The following is a 21,224-nucleotide window of genomic DNA, read 5'->3' as shown; positions in this document are numbered from 1 at the left end:
AGAAACCCATTCTCCCTATGCTAATCAATCAGTATATCAAGCGACCAATCATCTCTTCAGCTTAGCATATATCCTAAGGTTTGATATATCTATTAACTGCCCATCATGTAGCTGGTCTCTGGTTGATGAGATTCCCCTATCTTGGCATTTTGGAGGCAGACAACTGAGCTATCACAGTCTCGGAGAAATACCAAAGGCGAGATTTCATTCCTATTCCAGACAGCAGACAATCCACATAGTCTCAGAAAAGAATACATAGTAAATTACCTTTTTCAATATTGTGTGTGTGTGTGTGTGTGTGTGTGTGTGTGTGTGTGTAAATTGTATATATTTTGCTTGATTTTTTTCCCATCCTCTCTCTGAAACAACAGAATTTTCATTATTTATTATGATTGAATTTTCAGCACAAAACAGCAGTGTGGAACATTGTTGTTGGCTGCTAATTACAAGAGATGGAACCCAAAGTGTCAGAATTAATAGGAATAATATTTCCCCTATTATTAGAGGGGGATCAATTCAACGACAGCAGAAAAGTTTATGACAGTGCAATAGAGAGGTCTGTTTAATCATGAAGAAAGGAGCCTACTTTTCAGAAGAATGGACACCCATCTTTTCATTTTAAAACCAGAAACTCATTTAGAGAAGCATAACCTAACTATCAAATGATCTTGTCTGCTAAATATTTGAGGTACACAAGGGTATCATAATATTCCACGACCTTATGGGGATGAGATCTGTATAAAATAAGGAGTCATACACTCTGCTATCGCTAGAGTTCAGAGTGTGTTTCTAAGATGGCAAGGAATTCAAAAGCCTGATTCTGCAATATACATTATATATAATCACTATGGAAAAGAACATAGAAGGTTAAATTATCACATTCAGCCTTTAACCATTTGAGGGACCATATTTCAAGTTAGTGCAACTGCAGTTGAGTCAATAGATCAGGGGGCTTAGTTTGACTAAAGATCAGAGCATAATTCAGCTCACACCTTTTAGGAATTACTGTTAACTTAAAAAACAACACATACAGCGAGATGTTTTACATTTCCAGGCTTGTAAAGCTATAATGTGGAAAATAATGTTTTTTTTGTAACTGAGAGTCAGTGCGATTCTTTTTTTTTGAATCCTAAAGAAAAAAATGAAGCAGCCTCAGTGGATGCTGAGTCTGTAATCGTATATCCACTTACCTGGGAGTAAACCCTGCTGAATTCAATGGGACTTACTTCTGAGTAGACATGTACTGTATAGGATTGCAACCTGTAACTATGCAATCCTATGTATGTTTGCTATCTTCAGTGAATCTTCCTTCCAGGTCGGGGAGATTTTGCAGATAGATGCTGCTTAATTCTCTCTCGCCTGTCTCTTTTCAGCTCAAAAGCTACTCTCCCCAACCATCTTTCTTGCTGGGGAAACACAGAATCCCCATGTTTTCTACATCTCCCTCCAAGGGTGGAAAAGCAGCTTGGATAGAGCAATTTTGTGCTGAAAACTGATTTCCAAAGAAAGAGTTAAGTAGCCACTTCTTTGGGCCAAGCTATGCATTGTGGTGCTGAGGGTTAAACCACAGAGCCTAGGATTTGCCGATCAGAAGGTTGGCGGTTCGAATCCCCGCGGCGGGGTGAGCTCCCGTTGCTCGGTTCCTGCTCCTGCCAACCTAGCAGTTCGAAGCACGTCAAAGTGCAAGTAGATAAATAGGTACTGCTCTGGCAGGAAAATAAACGGCATTTCCATGCGCTGCTCTGGTTCGCCAGAAGCGGCTTAGTCATGCTGGCCACATGACATGGAAGCTGTACGTCGGCTCCCTCAGCCAATAAAGCGAGATGAGCACCGCAACCCAAGTCAGCCACGACTGGACCTAATGGTCAGGGGTCCCTTTACCTTTACCTTTATGCATTGTATTAAAAGTACAGTGTGGCCGATCTTTTAAGGAAAGTGTTAAATGGCAGCTGTGGGGATCACCTAAGATCAGGACAACAGCATAGCTAGTTGATCTTTCTACCTGATTCCAAGTTCCTAACAACCCCCTCTTCAAAACTCATTTGCACTGGGAAAGAAGTTGCTACTGGCACCAGTGGCAGCTTCTCACCTAACACCAGTAGCAGGTGGGAGTGAACAATCTTCATTGAGATGTTGGCATGGGAGCGAAGCATTTTAAAAGCCCTTCACTCACACTGCAATCCACTGCTATTCTATTTTGGCCCTTCATCTACCCAGACTACTTTGGCTTAACTTATTATTGATACGATGAATGAGTCAAGCCTTTAATAATGGTTTAATACTTGTCTTCTACTATCACATTTACTTTGACAGTCAGCCATGAATTTCGGTTTCAGGCCAGTCTACCTCACATGATTGTGGTGAGGATCAATGGTGAAAGTGACAGCATACACTGCTCTGAGTTCCTTAGAATGATGGGAAGTACGTAGTATCTTCTAGCTAATGTTAAGTGTACTAAAGCATACCTTCTGGAATTTAAGAACTCTCTAAACCAAGGATTCCCAAACCGTGGTCTGTAGAGCTTTATTCAGGTGGTCCGTGGCATGCCTATATTAAATATTCATATTAATTTTAATTGTATTTTATTGTATTAAAGTTTGTATTCAGTGGAATGCAATTTTTAATACAATATACTACATAAAAGAAGCAATGAAAATACAATTAAAAACCACATAGCATCTGGCATAGCATGTTACAATTGCTACAACAGGCATTAAAATCATTAAGTCATCTGTCTAGACAGTCAGCCTTAAATGCTGCAACCTTTCCTAATATGTGAGTTACTCCATTTCCTTAATCATTCTGGCTGCCCTCTTTTTGAACCTTTTCAAACTCTAAGACATCCTTTTTGACTTGAGGTGACCAGAACTGTACACGGTATTCTAAATGCAGTCACACCGTAGATTTGTATAGCCATTTTATGATATTGGCAGGCTTATTTTTCCAATGAAACCTAGAATGGAAAATACATTTTCATAGCTACCGCACACTGGGTCAACATCTTCACTGAACGATACACTATGACCCCAAGGTCTCTTTCTTTTTTTGCCATATCATTTTTATTAATTTTACAACAATGCTTTCCATTACAATCTCTCCTCTTATATTATACAATTTGGCTTTTTAGGGCCATGATTTCCTTCAGACCTTCCTTATGATTTTCTATCTTTCATTTCAAATTTCTGCGTTTTCACTACTTAACCATTGCTTTCAAATCAAAAACATCAAAGCATCATATTTTCTTATTCTTCTTTGCAGTGATTTTTATACCTTTCCTTACAAAGCTTCTTGCAATCCTACCAACGTGTTTGATTGACTACAATTGTCTTTCAAATAATTTACAAATTTAGTCCAGTCCTTGATGAACTTCTGGTCCCGCTATTCTCGGATTCTTCCCATCATTTTGGCCAGTTCTGCATGCTCCATTAACTTCAATTGCCATTCTTCCTTTGTCGGTAATTCCTCTTGTTTCCACTTCTGTGCTAATAAAATTCTTGCTGCGATTGTTGCATATAGGAAAAGCTTAGTATCTTGTCTGTTAATGTCTGTTTTTCTGTTTAATTTAAAACCTGCTACTTGTCCAAATTCTTCAATTTCCTCTAATGCTTTCTTAGCCCTGACTAACCCCAAGGTCTCTTCCTTGGTCAGTCACTGCCGGTTTGGATCCTATGAGTGTGCATGTGAAATTATTATGTTTTTGTCCTGAAATGAGTCACTTTATGCTTGTTTACAATGGATTACATTTGCCATTTTATTACTCATTTACTCAATTAGGAGAAGTCATTTTGCAAGTCTTTGCAATCCTTTTTTATACATATATATCACAACTCTGAATAGTTTAATATCATCAGCAAACTTGGCCACTACACCACTCACACCCCTAATGCTAGATGGGTTATGAACAAATTAAAGGCATAGATCCCAATACCAATCTTTGCGGGCTCCACTTTCTACATCTCTCCATTGGGCAAACTCTACATTTATTTCTACTCTAGTTCCTGATCCGTAAGAGGATCTCTCTCTTCTTATTCCATGACTGCTAAGCTTACTCAGGAGTCTTTGGTGAGGTACTTTGTCAAAAGCTTTTTAAAAGTACACTATGTCAACCAAATCACATGTATCTATTTGCTTGTTCACTCTCTCACAAAACTCTAATAGGTTAGGGAAGCAGGACTTACTCTCACAGAAGCCATGCTGTCTCTGCTTCAACAAGGCTTTCTCTTCTATATACTTGGTTATTTTATCTTTAACAATATTTTCCACCAGTTTTCCCAGGACAGACAACCTAACCAGGCTGTAATTTCCAGGATCTACCCTGGATTCCTTTTTTATAAATTGGCATTATATTGGCCACTTTGCAGTCCTTAGGTTACATATTTTTGTTAGACAATCAGCAATTTAACACTGAGTTCTTTGAGAACCCTTGGGTGGATGCCATCTGGACCCAGTCAGTTTTTATTTTGCCTATTAGGTCACCACTCTTTGCCTCAGGTCCTCAGACTTACTTACTGCAAAAGCTATTTCAGGCAGAGGGAAATAATAAGTTGTTGTTGTTGTTGTTGTTGTTGTTAATTTGTGCCCTGCTCACCTGACTAGGATGCGCCTCTGGGCTGCTTCCAGCACATATAAAAACACAGTAAAACCTTAAACCTTAAAAAGCTTCCATATACAGGGCTGTCTTCAGATGTCTCCTAATGGTTATATAATTACTCATCTTATTGACATCTGATGGGAGGGCATTCCACAGGATGGGTGCCACTACCGAGAAGGCCCTCTGCCTGGTTCCCTGTAGCTTCTTTTCTTGCAGTGTGGGAACCGCCAGAAGGCCCTCAGTACAGGATCTCCGCGTCCAGGCTGAACAATGGGGGGGGGGGGAGAGACACTGCTTCAGATATACAGGCCAAGGCCATTTAGGGCCCTAAAGGTAAGCACCAACACTTTGGGTTGTGCTCAGAAATCTACTGGGAGCCAATGTGGGTCTTTCAGGACTGGTACTATATGGTCTCGGCAGCTGCTGTTAGACACCAGTTTTCAAAGTTAGCCCCATGTAGAACACATTGCAGTAGTCCAAGCGGGAGATAACCAGAGCATATACCTCTCTGGCATGACAGTGCACAAGCAGGTAGGGTCTCAGCCGGCGTACCGGATGCAGCTGGTAGACAGGCGCCCTGGACACAGAATTAACCTGTGACTCCATGGACAGCTGTGAGGCCAAAATGACTCCCAGGCTACACACCTGGTCCTTCAGGGGCACAGTTACCCCATTCAGGACCAGGGAGTCCTCCACACCTGCCTGCCCTCTGTCCCCCAGAAACAATACTTCTGTCTTGTCAGGATTCAACCTCAATCCGTAAGCTGCCATCCATCCTCCAACCGCCTCCAGGCACTCACACAGGACATTCACTACCTTCACTGGTTCTGATTTTAAAAAGAGGTAGACCTTCCGCTGTGAGAGCAGAAGCAAAGCATTCATTCAGCGTCTCTGAAATCTCCATGACCTCCTTTAGCACACCTTTGACTCCCTTGTTAGCCAATGGTTCAACACACTTATATCTCACACATGGACACCACTTAAGTTTACGTCTAGGGTTGCTTAGGGTTCTAGGGCACAATTGTTTAAGGCATCAATACATTTTACCTCTTTGTCATGACTGGAACACACACACTTATATTCAGATGTGTAAATGGCCAACTAAGGTGACCTTAGGAAGATACCCAATTTGCTACTTTAGAGGAGTCCTATAGAAGGGTGTTTATTTTCATTATCATTATCATTATCATTATCATTATCATTATCATTATCATTATCATTCCAACACCAGTTTGTATATGGAGCAGAGATTTAGGGATGAGAAGAGGCTTATGTGAAGCTCAGCAAACTAGAGCTGCTCATCTCCAAATACTCAAGACTTAGAGCCCCTCGCCCAGCCACTGAGGCAACTAACATGAGTAAAGTTGGCTAGCTCCATGGCTGCTATGCCGAGCAAGAAGACTGTGTTCCCTTTTCCACATAGGGCATACTTGCCAAGCATTGAGATCTCATCTATTGCTGTATATGGACTTTAGCCACAGTCTAGAAAGAGAGCATAGGAGAAGACTGTATGATTATTACTGCGCTAACGATACTAACAGACTTTATGGGGCAGGAGAATATAAGTGTCATTTGGCATGAGAAGAGAGCATCTAGGGTGCTCCCATCTTACTCAAGAGGCATCGCTCTGTCCTTCACAATGATAATTTACCAACCTGTGCCTGATGGCTGTACCTGGTTGCTTGTAGCCAGGTTGCTTGATCCAAGTCCCAAACATAGAGCAGGCTGCTGAAACCCCCATTGCAACAGATCAATGCACTTTTTTATGGATGTGTAAGCTACTTTGTGAAGAGCTCCCTAAAAGTGGATTATAAATTTGTTTAAGGTAAAGGTAAAGGTACCCCTGCCCGTACGGGCCAGTCTTGCCAGACTCTAGGGTTGTGCGCTCATCTCACTCTATAGGCCGGGAGCCAGCGCTGTCCGGAGACACTTCCGGGTCACGTGGCCAGCGTGACAAGCTGCATCTGGCGAGCCAGCGCAGCACACGGAACGCCGTTTACCTTCCCGCTGGTAAGCGGTCCCTATTTATCTACTTGCACCCGAAGGTGCTTTCGAACTGCTAGGTTGGCAGGCGCTGGGACCGAGCGACGGGAGCGCACCCTGCCGTGGGGATTCGAACTGCTGACCTTTCGGTCGGCAAGTCCTAGGCGCTGAGGCTTTAACCCACAGCGCCACCCGTGTCCCTATAAATTTGTTTAAATAAAGCCTATTTCTGTGCATGTATCCCTGTTGCTAGATCGTAGTTAGTTGGAAACAATATTTGACTTACACTTAGGGGGATGCGATTAGAACACAACCCTATGTGCACAATAGGGAGTATTATTTACCATTTATTGCCTCCAAAAATGAAGGTGCAAAGGGAAAAGCCAGTAAATTTGAAAAGTTAGATGTCTGTTTGGCCAGGATTTAAATAATTGGAACTGTATTCATCAGCTATTAAGATTGTAGGTAAGGAAAGTAGTTATTTACCTGAATGCTTTAAGACATTCTTGTTACTCTGCAGAATTCTCTGCACAGAATGTGAACAAGCATACCTAGAATTCATGACTGCATGTTTAAATGGAAACAGCTATCACTTTAGCTATCATAGAAAACATTCCCACTTCACTTCTCAAAATGAGTGCTCATTTAAATCAGATATTATGGGGGGGGGGGAAACCAATGGCTAATCCTAAATTCAGGTATACTACCACTCTAGCTAGGCAGATTGCTAGTTGATCATGCTAAGATGCTTCCTTATCCATTATTGGATCTGAAAAAGGAGGATTAAGAATTATCTGACTTCTCCGTTAATGTGCAAATCATCTAAAAGCTCAGCTTAGAAAGGTCTTAGAATATTGGACAGCACAAAAATAATAACATCTCAGAATTTTAATAGCTTAAATGTACAGCATAACAACTCCAAGTGAAATTTAAGTTGATGGACAATAGAAGAAGTAAAATACACACATGAATGTTTCATTGACAGGCTCTAGCTGTATGTATTTCAGAATTGAGTAGCATGGTGTGATTTTTCTTCAGTTTTGCTGCTGAAAGTTGCTGTGTGGGGTGGTTCTTTTTCCTTTGCTCAAACTTCGCAGTTAAAACTGTCAGTTTAAAACAAATTGCAAATATATTTGGGGATAATGAGTCACGTAATTACAATTGCTAACGTAACAAAAGAACTGGAGCAAAGTATGCAACCCTTCATATTTTTGGTTATTGTTTCATAGTCTTGCGCTTTTCCGTCTGCCTCTGTATGTGTTGCACAAACAATATCAATAGGCTTAAAGGCTCCCCCCCCCCCCCCCGCAATTTTGAAGAGAGGAAAAGAGAATATGAAGTAGCAGGCAAGCTCTTAATGTTCCATGTTTGCATTTTTCTTAGAGAGAGAGAGAGAGAGAGAGACCTGTGTTGGAGATTGTTGCTGCAGTGTGTTTTATCATTACCATCGCTCAGATACACCCGCTTCCCTTCTCATAAATCTGTGGAAAGTATTTAAAAAGAAAAGAGAAATTGCTAGTATTTCAAAAAAACAAAACAAAAAACCCAAAACCAAAACGCTATTATAATGCATTTTTCAAATATGTCAGACACATCTTTGTTAAAATTAAACCAAGGATTGGTTTTGAGCGAATAGCCCTATATCCTTACAGATGCTGTGGATGGATGCATCTAAGCTGCTTATTATATTGATGGGTTTTGCTGCTCTGCAGCAAATGAAAACAGGCAGCTGCTTCCTCCATCAAAGCAAAAGGCAGCCTGAGTTTTTATTAAACGAGTGTTCATTTCTTCTATTGCCAAAATTCTTCCACAAAACAAAAGAGCAGTTTTAGCACATTATTGCTTAACTAGACATGAACAACTGACAGCAAGTGATAAGCCTGTCTGCTTTTCACAACTGGTAATCATTTTTTGGAATAGATGTTTTAATATAGTTGAATGTAAAATTTTTGCAATTTACATCTACAATAGTACGTAAATTCATAGATCCAGCTTGTTGCTGGAGAGTGAAGGCTGTAATCACAAAAGGCTTGTTCCCATGTTGTTTAATTTTTAATGATTATTTGAAAACTGGGTAAGGAAAACGAAATCAAAATTCATTCAGTTGACACAAAAAAGGTGGTAAAGACAATAATACAGGCAGCCTTGTACAATTTGACAGCTCTGCCATATAGCCTGGATTTCGGAGCATCTATAGTTTTTCACTTGCTACTGTATTTCCATCACAGTTCCACAGGCCTTCTTAAGTTTGTGCTGTAAAAGAAATTTGCAGATTGCAAACCATCATGTTTTCCTCCTGGCCGTGAATAATAATGAAGCTGAAAGCCTGTTGAGATAGAGAGTACCGAGACCATTTTGGCCAAGCTGAAGGTCTCTGCCAGCTGTTTATACATATTTTTCGGTGATCAGAATCTCATAAATTCAGCTTTAGATTGAAAGAGGGTTGTATAAAAGACAAACAGAGGAGGAAACGTACAGAGATGTGCTTCAATTTCTCTAGTTTGCTTTGTGTTGCGGTACTTACGGCTATTCCCATGGTACATGAAGGTGGCAATCTCTCTTTGACACTATTATATATATATTTCTTTTGCTTTCTGGTCTAAAACCTGGAAGAGGAGGAAAATGGGAGGAGTGATCATGTATTCATTGTATATGTATTAAGATTCACAGTGATAAGGGAAAGTACTGCCGAATGTAAAATGAAAGTCTACTAAGGACCATCTTCTGTATCTCTACTGAACGTCTACTGAATGTCTACTAAGGCCAATGTGGTACTCTCGAGATATTACTTAACCTCAGCTTCCATCATCCCTAATCACTAGTCATGCTGGCCGGGGCTGAGTTGTAGTCTGGGGGGCACCACAATCGCTAGCCCTGACTTAGACTGACCTCAGGGGCTCTTCTCCATGTCTGAGATGCAGCAGCTAGGAGTGCAGAAGAGGGCCTTTGGAGTCATAGCACCACAGCAGTGGAACACTTTCTCAAGGGAGAAGCCTCATCACTGCTAGCTTTTTGCTGTGCTGCAAAGGTATCACATAACACCCAAACAGTTTGTGTGGTGGCCTGAATGGCTGGTCTAGAGGAGGCAGTCTAGCCCTCTTTTTCTCTATGGTTTGTCAAAGGACTTGGCACAAAGGGAGGAAGTCAATTTGCATCAGCTGTGTGGCCATATTTCTATTGTAAAGGGAAGACACTAAAAATATGGACCTATTGAGTTGTGTTTCACTGCTAACCATGCTTCATGAGATGTGCTTCTTCAGTACTGTGTTTCGTTTATGGCATCGTAGTCAACAACTGCTTTGTTGTTGTTTTACCCCATACCACGCAAACGATTCTGGAAATATTACAACTCAGTTCCCAAGCCAACACCAAACCTGGGAATATAACATTTCGACCTGGTATAAGTGGTTCTTGAAAGACAGAAGGTCTTCATGAGTGGTGTCCTACAGAACCCCTGGGGCTCCATTTAGAAATAGAAATTAGGAAAATCTGTATGCACATGGGGAAGTAGGGTATTTGTATAAGTATTTTTCATGTTGCCCCAATGAACCTTGTGTTTGTGTTGTGTTGTGTTGTGTTGTGTTGTTTGTGGGGGCCAGACGCCTATAATCCTAGCAAGTGTTAAAATCTAATTAAGCCAGGCTAGCTTCCTGATGAGGTAACCACCTGGGTGACCAGCCATTAAGAGAACAAAGGAAAGGGCCTCTGTGCCAGATAGCAAATGGATGGGACCGTCTCCTTCAACTTTTAGATAGTTAGAAGGACAAAGACTGAGTTTGAGAGCTGAGTTTGCTGTTATGTGAGCTAGAAGCTGGAAAAAAGCAGCAAGCACAGGGTCAGAGAGCAACATTTGATTTCTGCTAGAATCCAAGGCTGTGGCTATGGGAGAAGCAAGACCCTTTTGGGGCTATTAATGATGTGAACTCCTCAATTATAAGATCAGATTGTATATCTGTGTAAATAAACCATATATCATAAAAGCACCACAGTCTCTACTGTGCCTCATTCCCAAAAGGAAACACAAACCCTGGGTAAGCACCACTCAGAAATTGGGGTGGTGTGCAACAGTGTTTTACTGTTTTGTCGTCTGTAAATTTCTTTGGGAATAATTTTATGTTTGAAAGGCAGTATATAAATTTATTAGGTTTTTGTTTGTTTGTTTGTTTAACATGATGCTTTGTAGATGGAAATGAGTTACATACTTTAATAAAACTCTAAATATCATTTGAGTATGATACCACCTAGCTAGCAAAATATTTTGATTTCTTTTGAGTGGATACTTATAGTATAGTCTCATCTTGCACACGTCTTAGGCATTTATTTATTTGTGTGTGTGTGTGTGTGTGTGTGTGTGTGTGTGTGTGTGTGGAGCTCAATGCAAAAATAGCCATTTGAGCAAAAAGTATTGTTTGTTGAAAGAAAAGCAAAATACTAGAGTTCTGATGAGCCACAGCTGATGCTTTGTTGATCGTGGATGTGGGGATTTGAAGACCTGTCTCTCAAATTCTTTTCTAATGCTCTGGTCACTATATCAAACTGGCCCTCTCTTTGGACCCTGATACAGGATGGGAGTTCTGCTGAATATTTAACTCATTCTGCTATCCACTAAGCATGATACCTCACTAACTCAGGCTTATGGTTTGTTGATCCTTTTGTGCTTTCTTTGTTTTGTTGAAATACCTGGTGGCACTGTATACTGCTTGAAATGCAACCCTTTTATAGTTGCCATGTGGCAGCTAACAATGCAGTAGTGCTTTCCTGCTGGTATTTCTATAAAATGATAGATAGATAGATAGATAGATAGATAGATAGATAGATAGATAGATGATAGATAGATAGAATATTTCTTTAAAAAAAACCTTGTATGCCCTTAATTGACCAAGCTAGCTTTAATTTTAAAAATTTCTTAAAACCTATATATTTTGGTTCCTTTCACTATGTTCTAGCATCAGAGATGCATGATGATGTAATATGGTTCTGAGTGACTTTTTTCCATTTTACCCCTGCCTATTTGCTTTCCTCTGTGAATGGTATTCCTACTAGGAATAGGCTACCTACATGAAAAAGAGAAGAAGTTGAGAAAAAGCACCAATAGAAAATGAGAGACCTAAAAGGTGCACCCAAAATGAATTATTATTCCAACATGATTGCTTCTGACCCCTTCCATTTCACAACTCTTCCTGAGGGCCAACTGGTTTAAGCCATTCAGAATTGTAAGATTTCGAACATGTCACAATTCTCCGCACACTTACTTGTGAGTGAGCTCAATTTAACTCAATGAGGTTTATGAAGATATTGCTGTTACTTCACCTTCTGCTGGTGAAGGCCTTTGGGAGCTTTCCTGGCAGATCCACATTTAAAATACGTGACCATTTATATGTTTAATTCCTTGGAGGATACAATCATGCATTATATGGTTTCTTTATCATGTTGCTTTAGTGCCAGATTTTCATCCAGCATCTAATTTTCTCTTATGTAGTTTTGACCTTAAAGGTGACAATTACTGTACTCACACAAAGGTTTTATAGTGCTCCTATTTATAACATTCGCGGGTGCAAATAATAGTGCAATCATTTAATGAGAGAATGAAACTAGACTATCAAACATACGGAGGAGAAGGGGAAATATACAGATTAAGATGTGTAAAGCAGAAAGCTTGTCTAGTGTGTAGAAAGGTATAAATAAGAAGTGTATGAATACAAAAGAAGGCTTTAATGTAAATGCCTAGTTAACTTGATACATGTAAAGCTGGAAGCCAATGTATAATCAGTGAAGAATTTACAGACTTTCAAGTGGAATAACCTTGAAATATGGATTGGCTTTAATTCAGAGAAAGTTAGTTCCACTTAAACCCCATTGAAATGAATTAGGCTTAATTTAAGAGCAAACTAGATATTATCTCAGTAAATATCTGGTTCCAACATAATGTTTGGCATATTGTTGGCCATTGTAAGAACAGTAGGCTAGACTAGATGGACCTTAGTTTCACCTGTTCCAGAAGGGCCGTTCTTTTGTTCTTATGCTTGCCAAAATAAAAGGGACACACAAGGAAAGATCAGCGGGTTAGAGCAGGCATAGGCAAACTCCGGCCCTCCAGATGTTTGGGACTACAATTCCCATCATCCCTGACCACTGGTCCTGTTAACTAGGGATGATGGGAATTGTAGTCCCAAACATCTGGAGGGCCGGAGTTTGCCTATGCCTGGGTTAGAGGGAGAAGTGCTGTATTATGCAGGGACCTAAACTGTGCAGGAAGCCTCCATGAGTACAGGAGGCATCCTGCATCATGCTTGCCCTCCAAATTTTGTACAGTTGTAAACACAGGTGGTGCTGTGGGTTAAACCACAGAGCCTAGGATTGGCCAATCAGAAGGTCGGCGGTTCGAATCCCCGCGATGGGGTGCGCTCCCGTTGCTCGGTCCCTGCTCCTGCCAACCTAGCAGTTTGAAAGCATGTCAAAGTGCAAGTAGATAAATAGGTACCGCTCCGGTGGGAAGGTAAACGACGTTTCCGTGCGCTGCTCTGGTTTGCCAGAAGCGGCTTAGTCATGCTGGCCACATGACCCAGAAGCTGTACGCTGGCTCCCTCGGCCAATAAAGCGAGATGAGCGCCGCAACCCCAGAGTCGGTCTCGACTGGACCTAATGGTCAGGGGTCCCTTTACCTTAAACGTAGCAAAAGCGACATGCCAGAGGAATGTGACGTATCAGCATGTTGTCACTGTCCCTAACACGAATAAATGGAATTGAATAATAGGGCTTAGCTTAATTGATTTCAATGGAACTTAAGCACATTTTACACTCATTTGGATTGGGTCCAAAATGAAAACCCTTTGATTACATTTGCAAAGAGTTTAATTTTTCCTGTTGGTTTCAATGGGCTGGACGGTTCCCGGGCTTTGTGATGAATGAGAAATACATACATCCAGGCAGCATTTTGATCTATAGCTATATTACATCTTTGCATATTATAAAATATAGGTCAGTACAAGGGAGTAGAAGTCAAAGTGCAAACTCCTCCACATGGCTTGTTAAGCTTATCCCTATTTTGAAAGCCATCAAAGAGGATTACCTACCTGTTCAAGCAAGAGAAGCTTTTCCTTTTACTAAAATTAACAAAGGTATTCTTGCTGCTAGCTTAATGCTTTAGTGGGTAGCGCTGTGTACTTCCATATTTGAGACCTCTGTTTGTGAGAGAGTGCTGGCTACTATTATTTTTGTTGTTTCTGCTGCTGTCTGTGCCTGGAATTATTACTGGCATGTTACTTTGTAATACTAAAGGATTGCAGAAAGGTGCATTATGTGTAGCTAGTGGCTGATGGAGTTGTTGTGTGGATTCAGAGGAACCTGTTTACAATCTTTCCCATTGATGATATGACAGCTGCTACTACCAGGGAACAGAGTGCTAACTTTGTACTGCATTTGCAGCAGTCCCCCAATAAAAGGTAGAGTGACTCACCTGTCATTCAAAGACAAAGTTTAATTTTTCCAAATTGCAAGGTGAGAGAGAAATTCTAGAAGGTTGAGACGTGTCTTGCAATGGCTAGTATTTTGTGACATAACTGAGAACAGTTTGAGGGTTGTTTTTTTAAAAAAGTTGGTTTTAATAAAGAAAGTTTGAGGAAGATGGTGGTTCTAAATGAGCTATATCTACTAGACATGAAAAATTGCTTTGGTGGATAATTAAAAAAAAAACAACTGGTTTGAAATACAAAGGATACAATCCACACAACAAATGTTCCCTTATGTTGATATGACCCTTTTCTCTGCCATTGCACCCATCCACACCGGAACAAATTCTAGGCAGACATGGGAGATGGATACCACACAGTCCCAAAGCTGTGCAACTACCTGGGGGCGGGGGGGGGGGGCTGGAAGGTTTTTCAAGTTATTCTACCAGTGTGGGAGAACTTCTTAGCCTTGAGTGGGGCATTAGCACCATTGCTGCAATTGGGAAAGGGCAGAGTAGACTGTGCACTTTGAGCCTTTAATGGTTATGGGGTACAAAATAACCCTTTCACTCATTTCAGTATTGCAATATATATGATGAGAGGAAAACGATCTACAAATAGGCATAAGTTAATTTTTCATACACATACACCTCAGTCCAACTGAAAGTTCTCAATTATGGCGCAGGGGTGGGAAGCACAGGAACTGGTAACCTCAACTGAGTTTGCATCCAAAGAAAGGCAGAGCTCTGGAAAAGCAGTTCTTCACACAGTGGGTGAAGAGCAATATGGATGTAAAAAATAAATAAATTCCACTTTACACCATACTCTCTTTTGGCTGTGTGCTCGCTTATAGTGAGCTCGGGAAGGTATCCTGTAGGTACTGGTAAGTAAAGTAAAGGTACCCCTGCCCGTACGGGCCAGTCTTGACAGACTCTAGGGTTGTGCGCCCATCTCACTCAAGAGGCCGGGGGCCAGCGCTGTCCGGAGACACTTCCGGGTCACGTGGCCAGCGTGACATTGCTGCTCTGGCAAGCCAGAGCCGCACACGGAAACGCTGTTTACCTTCCCGCTAGTAAGCGGTCCCTATTTATCTACTTGCACCCGGGAGTGCTTTTGAACTGCTAGGTTGGCAGGCGCTGGGACCGAGCAACGGGAGCGCACCCCGCCGCGGGGATTCGAACCGCCGACCTTTCGATCGGCAAGCCCTAGGCGCTGAGGCTTTTACCCACAGCGCCACCTGCGTCCTGTAGGTGCCTACATATAAACAAACACAGAGACAACTTGTTGTTCTGACTAGTTTGGGGAAGCAGTGGGATAACGCTTCCTCCAGAATGAGATCTAAGAATGCCCCCATCATCTTTGTTGGGGTTTGGCAGAAATCATCCTTACTCTTGAAAACTTTTCCCGTGGGGGCAGGGGGCGGGAGACTTATGGAAGCTAGTTTCACTTCTCTGGGATTTCTACAAAGCATTACTATAATGTGACTCTGATCTAACATAGTGCAGTAGTGTGTATGGATTATCCCTTTCTGCTGGCTGGAGGCCATAGAGGATATAATTTAAATCCTAATGATACCATGGCTAATGAAGATTGCCCTTTAGCTAACAAATGCTCCAAGTTCGCACCATCCTCTGGATGCACAAGAATGAGCATCTCCTTGTGCTCGTTCATGCAGACAGAAAGATCCAGAGGGCTCCCGAGTTCAGCCATTGGCTAATAATGAGGAAAAGCTCTTGTAATAGGAAGAACCTTTGCCTTTCTTTCCAAAGGTCAAGCCCATTGATGGTACTCTGACTACTATTTAAGATTCTTTTGATGTCAAGAATGCAGTAGGCAATGTGCAGAATACAGTGGTAGCAAAGTCCTGTAGACTACTGTTGTTGTTGTTGTTGTTGTCGTCATATTGTAGATGCAGGGAGCTGAGAACTATGTCCTGCATATGATTATCTAGTGTATGAGTCTCTGCCTGAGATGAGATTTCAACTATGCACCAACCATGTTCATAACTGTCATGCTATACCAACTCACACATACTTTCATTCTCATAATACCAAAACATAACATATTGATTGATCAGGTGAAAATCGGTATGGTTGTTATATTTGTACCTCTCCCTTTCTCCATGGAACCCTGAATTGTCATTTTAACCTGATGACAGGTAAGTTAGGTTAGTCTGAGAGAAAGTGACTTGGCTCCGTGGTACACTCCAGAACTTAGAGTGTGGAAACAAGCTGGGAAGTGGCTCAAACACAAGTGGAAGAAAACTCTTGCGGAATGCAGTCGAATGTCGAGGGCGAGGCTCGTCATGACTGACAGTGAACGCAGCAAGGGAGGCATGCTTTGCTGCCTCTAATGCATCCTTATGGTGCCACCCAACAGAGCTTTTTTGGGTGGTGCAGGGCCTCTTACAGTCTGGCCTGATGGATGCAGCAGAACCAATGGTAGCTCCCTGTAATTTGTTTGCAAAGCATTTTGAGGATAAAATCACTTGCATCCATCAGGATTTTGACTCCCCTGTTACAGCAAACAAATATCAAGGGTTGTCCAGAGCAACGTCTAGTTCTGTTGTTTTGGATGAGTTTCACTTAGTAAGGCTTGAGGTGTTTGGATCGGTCAAGGTGGCTGCTTGCACTCTGTACCCTGGCCCCTCTTGACTGATAAAAGCTAGTGGGAGGGGACAGCTGGCAGAGCCAGGAGATGATGCCTTCTTACGAGAGGGTGTGGTCCCTTGCTGCTTGAAGGAGGCAGTGATAAAACCACTCTTTGATAAACCCTCCCTGGATTCAGGCAATCTAAGTACTGACCAGTTGTCAATCTCCTCTTCCTGGGCAAGGTTCTTAAGCAGATGGTCACAAACAAGATCCAGGCCCAGATTTGGCACAGAAACTGCTGTGGGTGCCCTGTATGATTACCTTTGTTGTGAGAGAAATGTGGAGGCGAAATGTGTCCCTGTTAATTCTCCTTGACCTCTCAACGGCTTTCAGTATCAACTATGGTATCCTTCTGGAGTGGCTGTCTGAGTTAGAGGCAGATTTAGGACAGCGTAACCTGTTCTGCCTAGGGGGCGCCGGAGGGCGTCAAAACTATGATGTGGTGAATTGAGCAGAACAGAAGGCGAGAGATGGGGGCTTCAAATTTTGCCCTCTCACAGAGTGCACTGAAATTTGAAAGACCAAAGTCTGCCCCTGTGGGTGGCACCACTTTGCAGTGGTTCTGGTCGTACTTGGACAGTCATTTCTAGAGGGTGATTCTTCGGCCCCATGGAGCCTTCAGTTTGGGGTTCTGTGCAGCCTTCTATGCTGTTTAAAATGTACATTTTAAACTCTGCTGAGTGGGGTTATCCAGAGTTTTGGAGTACCTTGTTAGCAATATGCTGATGACGCACAGCTCTATTTCTCCTTTACATCTGCAGGTTTGGCAATGGATGTGCTGGACCATTTTCTTGCCTCAGTAATGGACTGGATGAGAGCCAGCCAACTGAAGCTCAATCCAGATAAGGCTGAGACGCTGTTGGGTGGTTCTCTAGACGGGTGGGGTTCTCTAGACGGGTTCTCTAGATGGGTGGGAGCTTACATGCTCTTGATACGGTTACCCTCCCTCTAAAGGAGTGGTTATGTATCTTGGGGGTACTCCTGGGTCCTTTGCTGTCATTTGAGGCTCAGATTGCCTCAGTGGCGCAGAGTGCCTTCCATAAACTTTGACTTGTGGCCCAGCTGCACACTGCACTGTTCTCAGTCTCCACTTAGGGCTGCTCTGACAAACAGAATTCAACATCAATAAAGGACATTCTTGTATGAAACAAGAATGGAACACAACACATTCTGGAGAAATATGAGCACACATAGCTATTTTCTTGAACAGAACTCAAACAGCATATATTTCACTTTTTCCTGTTACTTCCTGGCCCATATTTAAAAGTGCAACAAAGGATCACTTTGGACAGATCTAAGTATAGGTTTTAAAAAATTAAGAGAGCCTTTTCTTTTAAAAGTGACCATTTCTCTCTCTCTCTCTCTCTCTCTAGGTATCTGGCCTTCTGAAGAGGTACTAGCTTACTACTGCCTGAAGTACCATGAAGTGTTCAGGTACAAAAGCAACCCATAAAAGAACCTTTCCAATCCATTAGTTTTATTATATTTGCATGGTAAAGATTGCTATGATTTAAGTCGTCAGATTCTGTTTTTAAAAGTTCAAGGTGAAAGCATGTTGCTCTTAACAAAGAATTTGGAGCTGCCGTTGGGTACTAATATTGCACAGCAAGCTTTCTGCTATATGTCAAAGACTTTTGATTTCCACTCAAGGCGTTTTATTTCACTTTGATTTTTGGGAAACAAAAGTGAGGCGTCAATCGATCAGCACTGATTGTGAAGGTCAGGGGAAAAACAAAAGGCATCTGTTACTGAGTTTACTCTTACTTCTGTTCTGAAAGTCAGTAAAGTATTGTCTGGGAAGGTATATCATAGTTTTAAAGCAGAGCTTTGGCACCAGAATATTTCTTGCACTCTCTGCATGCTTTTTACTATTGTTTTTCTGTATATTTTTCATATTTCGGTACCAGAGGCTTACAAGGCTCCCCATCTAGACATGCTGGTACAGTACAGAACATGTAATAGATCAAGCTTCCTGGCCTTGCTGGGCTTAAGAAATGTGTACATGGTAGAATCCCAGAAAATTAGGGGCATTTAAGATGTGACATAGGGTTAAGCAGAAGCAGGGCAATTCTTGCAGCCAGCTCCCTGCCCTTTTATTCAGTTATTTTGAACGGGAGCTACAGAAGGCCACAAATATGCTCTTGCTTGGGAGAAATGTATCTGTATTTCTAAGTCAACATGGTCAATAGTATGCTACAATGCATAGGGCTAAAAACAAACAAAAGCCAACTTTAATCTACCACTCCATTCACAGATGGCAAAAAATGGTGTGGGGAGGGGAGGTATTTATTTATTTATTTATTTATTTATTTATTTATTTAGGGATGCAAATATATAGAACATTTGGGTGCTTGTCATAGGCCAGCTATGGGGATCTGGTGACCATCCATATGTTATTAGGTGGCAGCTCTCATCAGCCGCAGCGTGGCCATTTGAGTACCACAGGGCCTCCACCCTTGCCGTGAAGACAGATTAGCCTCCTCCTCCTCCTCCTCCTCCTCCTCTAAAAAAGGTGGGGGATGTCTCCATCATTCTCCAATAATGACACTATATTTGATCATTCATTGAGATGGGGGTGCCAGCTGGCTGCCGACCAAAGGAGTTCTATTCCTGCCACAACTGGCGACGCTAAAATGAAGGTTATTTTAAGAAAGAGAAAGAAAAACCGCTGCACCTCTGCCTCTGGTAAACCTCCCAACCTTTCCAACATTTGCACGCACCATGGTGATGCCAGGCTTGCACCCCTGAAAGGCCACTTTGTTGCTGCTAATGCAGCAAAAACAACGCAGGAGGCAGCAGTTATGAGTTACTGGTCCCTGCAGCCACAGCAGGCGCTGTGATTCTCCAGCTGTTTCACTTCACCTCCGGTGGCGTACTCCATTTTCTCTCAAGACAGACAGATGCCAACAAGATGTAGGTTGGTGTATGTCTTTGCACATATTGAACTATGAGTGTTCACTCCTGCTACATGTGCTATATGAGCTGGGTAGGGGACATAGACCTATTTCCTACCTAGTACAGATGTTCATATGGAAATGAAAAACTGACTGCCTATTTTATAGACCTATACTGTATATAAATTTTGAATATCAAAAATAGATCTGGAATCAACAGCATAGAGCTAATTTCATGAAACTGATTGCCATCCATACATTAAATGCCCATGGTTAAATGTTCACCTTTTTTTCAGAGGGACAACTCTTGCGACAAAAATAGTCAAAGAATATTATGGCACCCTTGACACTAACACATTTAATATGGCATAAATATTTGTGGACTCATGCCCTTTTGTCAGGGTGTCTGTGGAAACTTGGCGTAATATATTTGTCACAACACTTTTTAACTGTTGTTGCTGTTGTTGTATTTGTGTATTCACTTGTGTATTTTTGTTCAGTATACTTAAGTCTTCTGCATAATTGCAGACACCACATTGGATAGTAAGTATGGATGCTGCCCTTCCTTCTGTAATTAAGACCACAAGATATTTTCCTCAGGGATGCATCTGGTTCTTCTTCATGATCTCTGTGGACACATACAATTGAGTTCTGAATCTGTATATCTGGTACCTCCTAGAGCTCTGTTTTGTAACTTCCACAGCAGTCTTTAGGAAACTAGCTTTGGTCTGGAGGATTGTTCTGGACTTTTTGATGACTGAACACCGGAACACTCCTCAGATTATATATGCTAGGTGACATTAAGGCAGCAATTTCAACAGATGATCTGTGACATTTATTTATTTATTCAGTAAAACTATTTAAAATCCTACCTTTAAGAACTTAAGAAGAACCCAATGGATCAATCCAGTGCCATAATGTTTTCAGAGTGGCCAACTAGATGCCTATGGAAAGCACGCAAGTAGGGCCAAGCACAGCCGCACTCCCCATCCTGCGGTTTCCAGTGGTTGGTATTCTGAAGCATACTGCCCCTGACAGTTGAACACCCTTAATCTATATAGATTTAAGAGCAGGGTACAATGAATAAACTGCAGAGAAAATAAATCAGTACAAAACAACATTCTGACCAAATCATTGCACGTGGCCCAATTTGGGGGCCCAACTAGAATTTTACCAGTCTCCTCCTATGCATCAAAGAAATCCCACTCTTATCCTCCTTATTGAAAGTTCCAGAAATCCCAAAGGAAGTCTTCACTTTCCACCTCAAAGAATTCAACAACTTCTAGGTATAGCTCCGATAACTTCCTGGACACCTGATAGCCAATGGTAGTTGTGTCCTCACTATCACTATCACCATAGAATTTCATATAATCCTGTTACTTCTGCTGAAGTATACTTCAGTATTACACACGCGCACACACCACTTTATTTGTATGCTGCCTCTTCATAGTTAAAACCATGCTGAAGGTGCCTTACAACATGAAAAAATTACATATATGACTAAAGCAGAATAATAGAATTGTAGAATTGAAAGGGACTTCAAGGGTCATCTAGTCCAACCCTCTGCAATGCAGGAATCTCAGCTAAAGCATCCATATGTAACACTTGAAGATGGCTATCGTATCTCCTCTCACTCTCCTCTTTCCCAGTAGTCATA

The 21,224-nt window shown here is 41.7% G+C and overlaps 1 protein-coding gene across 1 annotated transcript in view; it reads left to right on the top strand.

The window, feature by feature from the left end:
* CAMKMT (calmodulin-lysine N-methyltransferase) overlaps positions 1 to 21,224 on the top strand; it is a 239,651-nt gene that overhangs the window by 168,375 nt on the left and 50,052 nt on the right. Inside the window, exon 4 of the mRNA XM_028724823.2 lies at positions 18,047 to 18,107. Coding sequence (XP_028580656.2) covers positions 18,047 to 18,107 — 61 coding nt within the window. The remainder of the gene's footprint in view (positions 1 to 18,046; positions 18,108 to 21,224) is intronic.

This window comes from Podarcis muralis, chromosome 3, assembly GCF_964188315.1.
Source record: "Podarcis muralis chromosome 3, rPodMur119.hap1.1, whole genome shotgun sequence".
Lineage (NCBI taxonomy): Eukaryota > Metazoa > Chordata > Lepidosauria > Squamata > Lacertidae > Podarcis > Podarcis muralis.
Note: the sequence above shows the minus strand (reverse complement) of the source record. Positions and strands in the feature narration are given on the sequence as shown.